General features: G+C 46.6%; 1 protein-coding gene across 2 annotated transcripts in view; it reads right to left on the minus strand.

The window, feature by feature from the left end:
• The window catches only part of Slc24a2 (solute carrier family 24 member 2), a 220,950-nt gene that overhangs the window by 31,274 nt on the left and 175,657 nt on the right, over window positions 1-14,019 (minus strand). For both annotated transcript variants that reach the window (XM_059255959.1, XM_059255958.1), the window contains exons 4-5: window positions 5,209-5,307; window positions 900-1,018 (exon numbers count right to left, since the gene is read on the minus strand). In XM_059255959.1, coding sequence (XP_059111942.1) covers window positions 900-1,018; window positions 5,209-5,307 — 218 coding nt within the window. The remainder of the gene's footprint in view (window positions 1-899; window positions 1,019-5,208; window positions 5,308-14,019) is intronic.

Below are 14,019 nucleotides of genomic sequence, written 5' to 3' on the forward strand. Positions count from 1 at the left end.
CGGAGGGGCCCAGTCAGCTCCATACCCTGGGCCTCACACGGGCCAGCCCTCCAAAGTCAGCATCTGCATTTTATCATGAGCCATCTGCCCCACCTGCTCTGAGGATTCGGGAGTGTCTTTCAGCCTGTGAAGCTTTGATGGAGGGTACTTGATCAGATGCAAAACTGGGGCCCCATGCTTTAGAAGTTGTGATTGATCTGATCAGGACAAGACCCAAATATCTAGCAAGCGCCACGTGGTTCTGCCCACTTTTTGAGCAACGGTGCTCTAAAGACAGTGCTCGTGGCTGAAGTAGCCCAGGCACTGCATTTAGACATGCCTGAGATGGCGTCTCAGCTCACTACTCACAACTAGGTAACCCAGTTAATTACTTCATCTCACCCAGCTCAGCTTCCTCAACTGCACGGTGGAGGTACCAAGGCCTGTTCCTTCAGCTGTGAGGTATGAAGATGAACATTCTTAAAGCATCCCGCACCACATATGGGCATGTAGTAGGTGTCTGATAAATGCTAGGTATTATTAATACTTCTAGGAGGAACAGTTCATTGGTTGTGGTTGAATAGTGGGTGGAGCCAAAGAATATTAATTTCAATCACTGAGGTAAAAGATATAAAGACTGTGAGTTTTCTGTTGTTTAGCACTGGCTTTAAAGACACAGCCATCAAGTTTTATGATTCATTAGCATATGTCTTTTCATCCCCAGACTCTGAGACACCTGCCCTTCCCCTCATGCTGAGAAAACGATGGCTTAAGAGAGTCTGCATGTTCATTCAATGCACACAGAGTTTTCCCTGTGTGAGGCCCTGGGAAAGATACACATACATGAATCAGCTCCTCCTTGGTGTCCACACAGCTGGGAGCTGAGCCACCAAGGAAGGTGTACTGTCACGGCATCATACCGGGGCATCTGTAGCTTCAATGCTGTGGGAGAGGTTCCCATTCTGCACAGGTTCTGAAGCTTCACTCGATGGTGTCATTTCGACCTCGGTGCTTGTGCTGTTGGGAAGTTCGATTTTTTCTGTGGCATAATTTAAACACAAAGAGAACAATCAGAATCAGTGGGCAAAAGGGGCCATGTTGGAAAGAATGTTCTAGAATGCTGACCAGAAGGTGAGAAGGCACTTGAGACCTGAGCTGGTGTCGGGCACTGGTAAAGGGCTTCCATCATCTGTCCTGGGCTGCCTTGTGCTCTGGCTTCCACCATACATGACATCACTGGAGGCCCTAACAGCTGCCATATACGACAGATCACGCAAGGACACAGATACGTATCTTTGACATTTAGATACTGACTGTGAGATAGCTGGATCCCCCCTGCACCAGTACACCCCACCCCACAAGGGATACTGGTCAGGGTACCATGTCCTAGGCTATGCTCTGTCACCATTAGACCGCCATCTTTGGCAGGCCCCCTTTTCCTCCGGGCCGGGACACCTCTTCTATGAAGTGAATGGTTCATTGTGACTGATGGCCAGGCAGGGACTGCTTTCAGCTCTAATACTCTCAGTCTTCATGCTACAAAACTGCCAGGGCCAGGAGGGGAGGAGGGGGGCACAGGGAAGGAGGATTTGGCCACCCGTCTCTTTTTTACAATCCAGAGAACACTCATAGCACGTTCTGCACGGGTGTTCTGCTCCAAGGAAAGTAACGGGGAGCTGAGACAAGGAACAAGGCTTGGTTGGGTCCTGGGCCTCTGCAACACTAGGAATCAAACGGGCCTGTGTTTCCACTCACTCGACAGCTTATGCCGTGTGACCCTCAGCAAATGCCTCAAGCTCTGTGGCGTCTGGTTTCCTCACCTACAGAACTTGAGTGCTGCTAACAGTGCCACCACTACCGTCACTACGATTGCTGCTCCCACTGCCCCCTCTGCAGAGAGGTCGGAAAGTGCATGTAAAGCACTCAGAACAGATCCCCAGCAGAGCCGACGAGCCAGAAATGAATGCTCTGAATCTCTGTCGCTGCAATTGCCTTTTGCAAGATATTTTTTCCCCAGGGCTAAGAGAAGCACCTCCAGGTGACTAGTGTTCAGGCCCCATCGGGTTCAACTGGAACTTAAGTGGGAGCGAAAGATAAAGTCTTTCATTGAGGCTGGAGAGATGGCTCAGCAGCTAAGAGCGCTTACTGCTCTTTCAGAGAACTGGGTTCGGTTCCCTGCACCTATTTTTTTTTTGAGGGGGAGGGGAGGAATCACAATTGCCATTAACTACAGCTCTAAGCAGTCCAACACTCTCCCTACTCTGGCCTCCATGGGCACCTGTGTGGGTGCCCTACATGTGGGGCACATGTAGACACACAAAAATGAATATAAATCTTTTAAATAAAGAAAGAAAAACAAAGGCATTGGCACCAACTCTGTTCAGGCTCAGGAGGCAAGGCTTGTGTGGTGCCGAGTCAGGAGTCAGGGCTGCTGGACAGCAGTCTGCTCAGCTGTGCCAGATGTGAGCAATCTCAGGATGATGCTCATAGAGGAACGGAAGTGTTTTTTTTTTTTCCTCTAGCAATTTCAGAAGGACCAAATATTTCTGTCATCAGTGCCTAAGAAAATAGAGAGTTATGTGGGGCTGAGCATAGTGGTCCATGCCTAAAATCTCAACACTTGGTAGGTGGATGTAGGAGGGTTGCCACAAGTTCAAGGCCAGCCTGGGTTATGTAGTGAGACCGTATTATGCCCCCTGACAAAGAGAATTCTGTAAAAATATTTGGTTTGAAGCAGTCAAATACTGGAAATCCTAGGGGAATGCTCATAAATTCAACTGTGGTATTCTGAGGCACAAATGATGATATGGAAAGTGTAGGAATTCGGGTTTCCCTAATCCACCCATGATTCATAGTGTCTCTGCTGCCTGTAGCCATGCCAGGTTATCTCAGTATGTTTCATTCAGTTATTTAAACTAAAACATGAGAATCCGGGGGACACAAAAGACCTCATACACCTCCGGTAGCAGATAGCTGAGGTCAAACTTGATCGCAGAATCACAGGATCCGAAGGAGTTTTAGATGTTCCAGGATAGACACAGACAAGTAAGAACCTACTTCGCAGGCACAGCCCCTAACTCAAGTGTGTGGTGATATTTTATCTGTGTACCCCAATAAATCTTATCTGAGGATCAGAGGAAAAAGTCAGCCACTATAGTAAACACAGAAGTCAGGCAATGGTAGCACACACCTCTAATCCTAGCATTCAGGAGGCAGAGATCCATCCAGATCTCTGTGAGTTCAATGCTACATTGAGAACAGAGCCAGGCATGGTGGTATAGACCTTTAATCCCAGCATTAACCATAGAGGTCTGGAGATCTGTACAGACAGACAGGAAGTGATGTAACTGGGAGGAGAGGGGAAGTGAGATGGCAGAACAGAAAGGCATATAGGTGTGGGTATACAGGAAGTAGGTCTCTTTGGAGACTGAGGGCTGGTAAGGTGAGGTTGGCTGTGGCTTGTCCTATACCTCTGATCTCTCGGTTTTTACCTCAATATCTGGCTCCGTGGTTTTTTTTTTTTTTTTTTTTTTTTTTTTTTTTTTTTTAAATAAGACGGTTTAGCAATTTGTCTTACACAGGTGTGTTTTTAAACCACAGTCTTTATTGTCACAGAAAATATGAAAAAAATCCTGGGGTTCCTTTGGAAAGCATAGATTTTTTTCCATACACACTCCTTTTGGTTACCACGTCCTTCACTAGCCTCATTAGCACTGGAGTTCCTTGGAGTTGTATGTCATGGATGATTAAATCTAAGCCTCCAGTCACCAGTCTGCAAGAGGAGGTCTGGGAATGAAGCCGGCCACATAAATCTTCTGTTCTAAGCTACTTTATCCCACAAAAGAAAAACCAACAATTGGAGTAGGAAAAGTAGCCTTTGTAATTGAACCCAAAACTCACACACAGAGCTTAACTAGGCAATATCCTTCCCCATTGACTCTACAACACAAAACCACAACCCTGCTTATTCTAAAAAAAAAATGTTTCCAGGTTCAGGGAAGCAGAAGGGATCAGGTGGAAACCTGCAATTCGTAACCCAATCCTGGTCAACATTTGAACTCATTCCTACCCACTTTCTCCATAAATACTCAGTCGACTCTAGTCTGTTCCTTGGCTGAAAATTTTGCCTGGGCTAGAATTCAGGATGGTAGGAGAGGCAGGAAGTCTTCTATGGAGTATTTTGAGGGCAAAACTGTTGAGATTTGTCTGTAGATAATTTTAGTCACTTGGGCAATAGCTTCGTTTACAGCATGGATCCAGATTAGGTTAAATTTAGTCTGAATTTGGAATTGAGAGCTATATTATAGTTACAGACAGGAGAAAGGGAACATGATGCCCCAAGTTAAAATAAGATGCCTGAATGTCACAATCTGGTCACACAGGAGTTCTGGAAAAGTCAGCCAAGACAGACCTAGGTTGATTTTGCCTAACTTTATTTTTTTTGGCCTGTGTATATGTGCGTAGTGGGAGCATATGTGTACATGTGTTCAGGCATGTGTGTGTGTGTGGTGTACACCTGTGCACATGTGTGTGGAGGCCAGAGGTTGATTTCCACTTTATTTATTGAGGCAGGGTTTCTTGAGGGAACCCAGAGTTTGCTAATTTGTCTAGTCTAGCTAGCTATCTTGCCCCGGGGAGTCTTCTGTCCCTGTCCTAAGTGTGAGATTATAGGTAGGGCCACCACTCCTGCCCATCATTTATGTGAGTTCTGGGGATTTGGACTTAGGTCCTCACAGTTACGCAGCAAGCAGTTTATCCGCTGATCCAATCCCAAGCCTTGATATTGCTGAATTTTTAAGAAAGAGGACATGACATGGACTCAAAAGGACACTGTTGGGGTAAGTGTGGTAACTTGGGGGGGTGGGGAATGCAGCCAGCAGTATCATAGATATACAGTCTGATCACCCATTAAGGGTACAGAAGCAGGACTCCAACCTCTGGCTAAACATTAATGACTTGGGCGTGTCTTTTTTTCTTTTGGCTTTCTGAAGCCAGGTGCCTTTCACCTCTTGAACAGAATACCTGGTGATCCGTGGACTTCCCTTAGTGTTATTGGTGACATACATGTCCATTCCTGCCCTGTCCCAGGTGGAGAAGAGGGACTCATTTCATTGTTTAGGAAGGGTCAGGGGTGCCCACACTGGGTTCTGTCTTTCTCTGTCCTCCCCCCCCCCCCACCGCCAGGCTTACCCACCAGAAAAGGACAAGGGATGGATATCTCTCACTCACCCACATGGTTAGCAGCCCCATTCTGCCTCTCGTTCTCATCCACTTGGCATTTCTTCTTGGCAATCTTGTGGAGAATTGAAGCCTTTTCTCTGAACCTCCCTGAAGCAAGAGAAAGTGGTAGGAAAAGAGACAGAGTGAGGGGGCAGGATTGCCAGGGCAGGGATGTGGCCTCTCCACTTAGGCTGCGCTACAGCAGTGAGTACACACTCCATCCAACCCAAATGTCGTTCAACCTATACGGAGGGCACTTTCTTACCTCATTGGACACATCAGCCTGGTTCTCTGAGAGCTGCAAGCTGCTGAACCATAGGGGAGAGGTGTGACCTGGACCTCTTCCTCCCCTCCTGGGTGCTCACAAATGCATGAAAACATCAAGCATCCCCTCCCACCCCCACCCCCACCACTGAGATCCCCAACAAGGCTGAAGATCCACAGCTGCTTTGGAATGAGATGCTCATTCCAGATTTGCTTTGGACAATGACGGGGAAGGAAAGGCAAGCCCAGCAATCCTTCGACTTGACTTTGGTTTTTCAAGCATTTGTCATTATTGCAGCTTCCAAAGGAGTCAGGGACAGACACCACAGCTCTCCAGATAAGCCGAGTCAGCTGCAATGGAAGCATCCAGGCGGTGACTGATTCCATTTGGGGATTTAGGGCAAAGAATGATCAACTGAGCATGTTGGTGATGAGACACTTTGGGAAAGGTGCTGGAAAAAAAAAATACCATGCTCAAAGCAATCACTGTAAACAGCTGTGCCCCAAGTGAAGTGCCTCATTTCTCCTTCATTATTGACATAATTAATGGGTAAATGCATGGGATAAGCACACAAAATAGGCATGCAAAGTGTAGCGATTAGGGACACGAAGCACATCTCTCTCTTTTAATCTTTGATTTTTTCTTCCCTGGGAACACTCAAGGTACAAAAGATTCTCATTTTAAACTGATTACTGCCTAGATTCCAGCATGATGAGTTCCTCAAAATATCCTCAGCCCCACAATTTTCTACTAGGCTTTTTTGTTGGCTGTGTTACCTAGCAGCATATTATCGGGGGGATCTTATTCTACTTTTTAAGTTAGAAGCAAATCAAATGAAAATATTTCTCTTGGAGAGTGCTTCCTCCATGGCTGGGCATGGCAGGTGAGCACCCAGGCCTCTCCCTTCCCCATGTGTGGGAATCATGGCAGGTTAGAATGCTGACTTCTATAACGGAAGACAGAAGTGTGCTCAGAGTGATAGAACATGCAAATGTCAATTTTAGTGACACAGGAAGGAGTCATTTCTGCTCACAGCTTCATTAGCCACTAACCTAAAGCTCTCTCTCTCTCTCTTTTTTAAATGTGTTTTGAGCAACATTATATACTCGTGAATTTAAATTTATTTTGTGTTTTAATCCATTGCATTTTTAAAACAGTTTTTAAAAACTGGGTAGGGCGTATGCATGCTCCACCACACATGCGGGGATCAGAGGACGACTCCTGGGAGTCAGCTCTCTCTTGCTATCACGTGGGTCCTGGAGATGGAAGTCAGGCTGTCAGGCTTGCTGGCCAGCATCTGCACCCACGAAGCCACCCTGCCAGTCCTTACCTACATTTTTTTATTATCCAAACGTGTCAGTCTAGGCAACGAATGTGCTACATAGTTGTGCTCTCAAAGGCCTCAGAGGGGCAATGATCAACAGCAAGTAGGTTGGAATGTGGCTTGGACTGTGTGATGCTAATTCTGTGTGATGGCCAACTTGATTGGGTAAGTGCTATCGAGGAGATTCGTCTCCATGCCACCCACTCTGTCTGCGAGTGCATTTTCAGGGAAACTGGCCTCCTCATCCCTGACTTACTCCGTTGATAGCAGGCCAGTGGAGGTGGTGGCATTGTGGTAGGTGAGATGTCACTGGAGGAAGACATGTCTTTGCAGGGAATAACTAGATCCTAGCTTTTGCCTGTTTACTTATCTATCTATCTATCTATCTATCTATCTATCTATCTATCTATTTATTTATTTATTTTAATTTGTTTCCTGGCGCTACAAAGTGAGCAGCCTTTGCCCCAGGCTTCCACGGCCATGATGTTTTGCTTCCCCTCGGTCCCAAGCAAAAGGACCAGATGACAGGGGATGGAAGCCCTGAAACCAGGAGCCAGAATAATAAATCTTTGTCACTGTGATGGAGAACTGACTAACTCAGATGCCACAAGGAATGGGAAGGATGAGGTGATGGGCAGGTGTGTGGTATTGTGTTCTCTGAAATATTGTGCATGCTAATAAACTTATCTGGGGTCAGAGACAGATCAGCCACAATATTAAACATAAAGGATAGGCAGTGGTAGCACACGCCTTTAATCCTAGCATTCCAGAGGCAGAAATCCATGTGTTCAAGGATACACCCAAGCATGGTGACTCATGCCTTCAATCTCAGAAAGGGAGCTTTTAATCCCAGGGAGTGGTGGTAGAAAGCAGAAAGGTATATAAGGCGTGAGGATCAGAAACTAGAAGCATTTGGCTGGTTAAGCATTTGGCTGGTTAAGCTTTCAGGCTTCTAGCAGCACAGTTCAGCTGAGACCCATTCTGGATGAGGACACAGAGGCTTCCAGTCTGAGGAAACAAGACAAGCTGAGAAGTTGGCCAGGTGAGGTTAGCTGTGGCTTGTTCTGTCTCTCTGATCTTCCAATGTTCACCCCAATAACTGGCCTCAGGTTTGATTGTATTAATAAGAACTGTTAAGATTCATGCTACACAGGTGTTCATTCTGGAAAGTGGTTTAAACTTGTGTTTCTGTTTAATCTCCGTGTAAACTGTGGGAGGGAAAGGGGGGAAGGAAAGACACTTTGGGGACTAGGAAAAGGAGTGAGTAAAAGAGAGCATTGGAAAGAACAGAAAGGAAAAGAAGAATATGAAGGAGGCAGGTAGGGGTGTGACTGCCTGGTGGTGCCCAGTGTGCAGATGCTGGGCACTCCCTGGCTGCCAGGTGGAGTCTTCCCTGAACACTAAGCAGATGGGGAGGGTGTCATTTAGGACCCTGCAACCGTAAGACAAGCTCAAGAAGTTCCCAAATTGTTGGTTTTGTACCCACAAGAGGCAAAAGGAGGTTCTGCAATTTCACTGGAGTTTCCGCTAACAAAAATCTTTCTGCTATCGTGTGTGTGTGTGTGTGTGTGTGTGTGTGTGTGTGTGTGTGTATGTGTATCCACCTTTGAGCTTACATTACTTTGTAGGTCTATGAAATAAACAGATCAAATACGCTTTAAAACTGTGTATAGCACAGTGAGAAAGCAGACAAGGGTGTGGAAAAAGCAAGCCCGTGTAGACTAACCTAGCCCAAATAATGCCCTCCGGTCAAGAATCACAGCAGAGAAGATGCGCTGAAAAGCAGCTCTCACGGACTGTCCATGCTCATAAGATTCCTTCCATGGCTTATATATGTGTCAGAGAGAAATGCTTTTTTAAAAAAATGGGCCCACAAACATGTCCGGTTGTAGCGACTTCCTTTGCCATGAGCATCTTTCAAAACACTGAGTTGGTCATACCTGGTGTACTTTTCTCAAATTCTGCAAGAACTCTGGCAGACAGAGTGGGAAGTGATGGTGGGGCTGGGGTGTCGTGCCTCCTTATCATGTGTGCCACTCGTGTGCTGCTGTTTCCCAGCTGCAGCGAGTCTCCTAGTTTTCTGTGCTACCAAAAGAAGGACCTGCTCTGTTGTTGCCTTTTTCTCTTGGGGTTTTTAGTCACATGCGCAGCCAAACAAAGCTGCTAAGGCCGGCAAGGAATTCTTGTTTCTTTCCTTCACTTTCGTCCCCTGACCATCCTTAGTCCCACTGTTCTGACCTGGTGACTATTCTCTATTCTGAGTGCTGATGACGGCACCCTTGTCTGAAGGGATTTTCTCTTGAAGTTGAGTCTTCACCAAGGCCCACCTTCAGCACTTGGCACACACGGTCCTGAAGGTGGAAGGCAGAGAGGCCAACCCAGGAAGGTATGCTTGGTTCAGCTTGTTTGTGTTTGCGTTTCAGGGAGTCCTCTAAAAATCACCTCTAAGTGTTAGGCCCACGTTTAGGTGGGGGCACAGAGGGATGGGCGTCAGAAACAACCATGCTGTGTTGGGTCTGTCAAGAAAGAACCGAGACACCTTTGAATACTTTTCAAGGTGAGCCACGGAGTGATTTTTTTTTTTTTTTAGCCTGGTTCAAAGCAGCCTTAAAAATATCCCCTGCTGTAGTGCAAACCCTGAAGGTGTTGTCTTTTTATATAGCTACAGATACTTGTATACTTAGAAGTCCCGGAAATAGCGAGCTCCGCCTGGATCGTGAGGCACCTACGTCAAACCTGGTACACAATTTTAGTAGAGCTCAGTCTGATCCGAGACGTGCAAGAGGACCAGCTGAGTGTCCTCACGGGAGGGGGCGTGAGGGGGTGGTCAGGAAGCCTGAGAGGAAAAGATGGGAGCCGAGGGCTTCTTGGGACTGAGAACGAACTGAGAAACGCAGCCACTCCAAACCCTTGGCTGGACCACGTCACGCTAAGACGGAAGTCCCGTGTTCCACCGTGAGGCAACCTAGAGGTCCGTTCAGTCAAGGGAAGTAAACTTGGCTTCTGTCCTGCTGTTAATTAATTAAAACAGCTCCCTTGGAAATCCCTTCACGTTTTCCCCCACCAAGCCTATAACAGGCGAGTGTCAAAAGGGACCCTTTAGGCTTGTGATCAGATTAGATCCAGACTGTCGCACAGCCTGAGCATCGGCAATACAGGAAAAAAACAAAGCCACGAAAGAGACAGATGTAAAGGGAGCCAGTCACTTGGAGAGGGAAAAAAAAGAGAGAGGCGGGTAGGAGAGCAGAAACTTGAAAACAAGTCTTTTCAAGTCTCTTTCTGTGCTTTCAATTCTGCCTTTCCTGTCTCTTTCTTTGAAGTTCAGGGCTTGGCAGGTAGCTTCGAAAGCCAAAGGGCACCCGAGCTCCTGTCCCCCATGCCCATCTAATGCTTCTTTGTCTTTTCTTGTGAAAGCCCCGACTGGAATAGGCCGACAGGCCCTCCTCGTTCTGACAAGGCTTTGACAGCACCGAGGTGGTGCCTCCCAACCGCCGTTGTCCCAAGAGACTCTCTTTCTCTTACAGCCATTCATCAGCCAATCGGGTGTTTTCTATTTTCACATTATTTCAGCTCATTTCTCCCTCCAGCCCTCACTTCCTGAGTCCCACCAAGCCTCTCCGCAGGAGAATTCAGCCAGCTGGTGGGTCCCCTTCTCCCCTTACCTCTCTGTCATCCTGGCACCCCCAGGGATAGATACATTAGGTCATGTTAATCCTTTCTTGGTTGAAGGGTCTGCAGTGGATCTCCAGATCAGAATGAAAGTTCAGGTCCTTACAGCTGCTGGCAGGATTCTATCTGATCCCTGACCACCCCGACCTTGTCCTTATTGCCCCTTCTTGCTCTGCTCCATCCAGGCTAGTCCCTTCCCTGTTTCTTGAGAACACTGCACCCTTATACCTTTAGGCCACGGCACTGGCTGGCCTGCTCTGTGCAATCAGAGGCTCACTGTTTCATCTTCTGCCAGTATCTGTTCAAATGTCGCCATCTCACCTCGGCTTCCCTGAGCAAACCTCCAGCATTTCCTATCTCAGCTTATTCCTCAGAAGCAGCTATCCCCATGACTGTTATTCCTGTTGTTTATGTCTTGTTTGCTACGGGCAGAAAAGCTGGGTGAAGGCATAGCTTTTTTACCATTGTCCTTCTTGCTGCATTCTCAGCACTCAGCAGAGCTCAGCAAACCTTGTGCTCATGGTCTCAAGGCAAGTAGATAAGGCTAGACTTACTTCCTGTTGACCAGAATCTAACTCAGTCCTTCACAGAACCTTCCAAGGTTATAGTTGTGTGGGACAAAGAGATCTCCCAAGCTGAGAACTTTCCAGTGATAACTAGGAGATAACTGGGGTACAGTGAGTACTCATAGTCCAGAGAGGAAAGGCAAGGCCCATCCATTTGCTTCCACATTCTGTGAATTTCCAGGGCCAGCCCCCTAAAAGAGTCTTCGGGATGGAAGAGGAGGTTTGGGGAGTGTTGTGAAGACCTGGGGAGAAAAGGCTGGGTCATGCCCTTCCTTTACTAAGTGGCTCTTCATTTATGAGGGGCTAACCTGAAGGTTTCTCTGTTGGCATCCACCCCAATTTTTCAGAATCATTGTTCTCATGGCACTTGTCCACCAACTGGTCCTATAGCCCTGTGTCAGCTTCCTAGACAGATAGCCATTTTTACCAGTAGAGGGCAGACTTCACTGAAAAGGGGCCTTCTCCCAGCCATCTTCTATCCCTTAATAATGCCAGGCTTGGGGGATGGAGAGATGGCTCAGTGGTTAAAAGCAACAATTCCAAGCTCATTAGATGCACATTGCAACGAAAGTCTTTACAAAATAGGCAGCCCCGAGAAGCTTCCTCTCAAGCTAGTCTCGGAAATCTTAAGCAAACCTGCGCTGTGCATTCGGTAGTGTTTGGTGGGTTCAATTGGTGCCCCTGCAGCATTCAGCCTGGGATAGTCACAAGCACTTCAGATTCCTGCTCTAACAGTAGAGTCCTTCTTGATGGCCAGGAGGGCGTGTGTGGAAGCTCAGGGAAGAAAAGAAAAAAGGCTCCTTGGCTCTGAGGCAGCCTAGCAGCTAGGATGGATGAATGGATCATTCTACAGACTCTGTGAAACAGTAATTTCTTAATAGGCACTGGCTTGATTTTTATTCCTTAAAGGAAAATGTTTGACGCTTTTTAAAATTTAAAGATAATAATTTTATCTTAAACAAAACATAGGATTTTGCTCATCCCTAAATCATTTGGCTCAGCATCAAAGTCATTTCCCTCATTCTGAGAATCATCATGTAAATGGCTTATTATACTACATTGACATTAATGAAACTAAACTACTATTGTAAACTGTCTTTAGTCAACTGTGAGTGAACTTCATAGTAGAAATATTCAACATAATTTAATTGTCATTACATTTATAGGTATGATTGTAGGAGAAGATCTGTAATGAAGGAGAAAACACATCTGTCCAATGTGAATGTGATGTTACACCCCTGAGCTAGTTACTTCATCGTGGGGAACATGAGCACACTTTTGTAAACACACTGAAATATTTCCAACATTTTACAAATGTTGGTATTTAAATACTGACATCTCTGTTTCTGAATGTTTACAGTTCGCAGACTTTCCTCTCACAGACATTGTATTATCTTCAGTCTTAGTATCTGCCTCTTCTCTTAAGTTCAAGGTCATGATAAGTCCCCTTTGGGCCTTCACTTCTCCCTGCTGGCACTGCCCTCCCACCTTCTCCCTGCAGGCACCACACTTGGAAGACCTGGCTACACTGGTGTGCGCGTCCTTAGCCTCCCATGTTCACACATGAACTCTGCACCTGGTGTCTGTCAGCCTTGCTCCAGGGAACATGTCCTTGTTAATTTTTTTGCCTCCGTATGACCTGATTTCTCTGTCGCATTTGGCTTCCCTTACCCCATACTCAAAATCATCTTTAATTTTCACAACCCCTGAGGAACCTCTTCAAATGCCAGTAATTCTCAGAGCCCCTCCTAACCCCTCTTCCTTATTCTCTCTTCTCCCCAGAGGACCCAACTACTTGCTACTTGAATGTCCATCAGTCCCAAAGCCTAGACCCTGTTCTCCAGAAGACTCATACCTCCACTCAAAAGCTTCCCTGACAAACTCAAATGCTCCTTCTTCCTAGGAATCTGCTTCTCCCTGTGAGATCCATTGCTGATGTCTACACTATGACGCCCTGCCCTTTGGGGCATCTTAGCCATCTTTCCAGGGCTAACACCCCATCAATGCCAAGACCTTTGGACTCTACCTTTGAATCGTTTATGCTCAGCCTCCTGGGCTGTTGTTGTCTTTAGCATCTTCACTGGATTCCAGTTTTCATAGTGCCTCCTGCATCCTCATTCACCTCCCACATGGCTCCCAATGCTCCCTACTAAGTGGTTTTTCTTACTCTACCAGATTCCATCTTAGACATCGCAACCTTCAGGGATCTCTTTCTTTTACATCAGCACATTGCTATCTGCCCTATTATGGAGTTCATCAGAGACCCTTCAAGGTATTTTTCTGACCCTCTCCCTAGGTAGCCCATGGACATCCAGCATAGGATAGCTGTATCTGTCCCCTGTGCTAGACTTGCTCTCTGGGGGTCTGTAGATACGGTGCCATTACTAAAAACAGCAGAGAAGGGGGTGCTAGTGGGTTGGTGAGGAGGAGTTCGAATTGTTTCAAACTCAGTTCTCAGTTTACTTTTGGGGAGTGAGCAAGAAAGAAGGAAGCCCAGAGGCACATGGCAGAAGCCTCAGGGGACTGCTTAAGTTCACACTCTCGGTATAACTCCAAAGTTTAGCAGCACTAATAGTTTATGTTGTCATCTTTGAAAGTGATGTCTAATGAAATTCAGGGGAATTTGAAGTTTACAAGCTAAAAGCCTTGTAGCAGGTCTTTACTGCAATGCTTTAGGAGAACTGGGACCCCCAGCAAGGCTGGGGAGCTGATGCCTATCAGGGAGCCTGTTCTGTTTTAGGAACTCCATTTCCAGCTGCCAGATGGAGACACAGCTTAGGCAAAGAGGACTCAATGGAGCCTGATTCTTGGGTTTGGATTTCTGAGCTGGGTGGGCTTGCCTATGGAAGCTTTAAAATCTGTCTTTGGTTTCCATCCCTTGGGTCCTTGGAGAGAGCTAAGAGATGACTGGATAAAGAGTCATTACTGATAGAGTGGGCTGTACACCCAGAGACCTGCCACCATATTTCCTAATAAGTGGCGAGGTCTTGTCCCAG

The sequence above is a fragment of the Peromyscus eremicus genome, chromosome 2, assembly GCF_949786415.1.
Source record: "Peromyscus eremicus chromosome 2, PerEre_H2_v1, whole genome shotgun sequence".
Lineage (NCBI taxonomy): Eukaryota > Metazoa > Chordata > Mammalia > Rodentia > Cricetidae > Peromyscus > Peromyscus eremicus.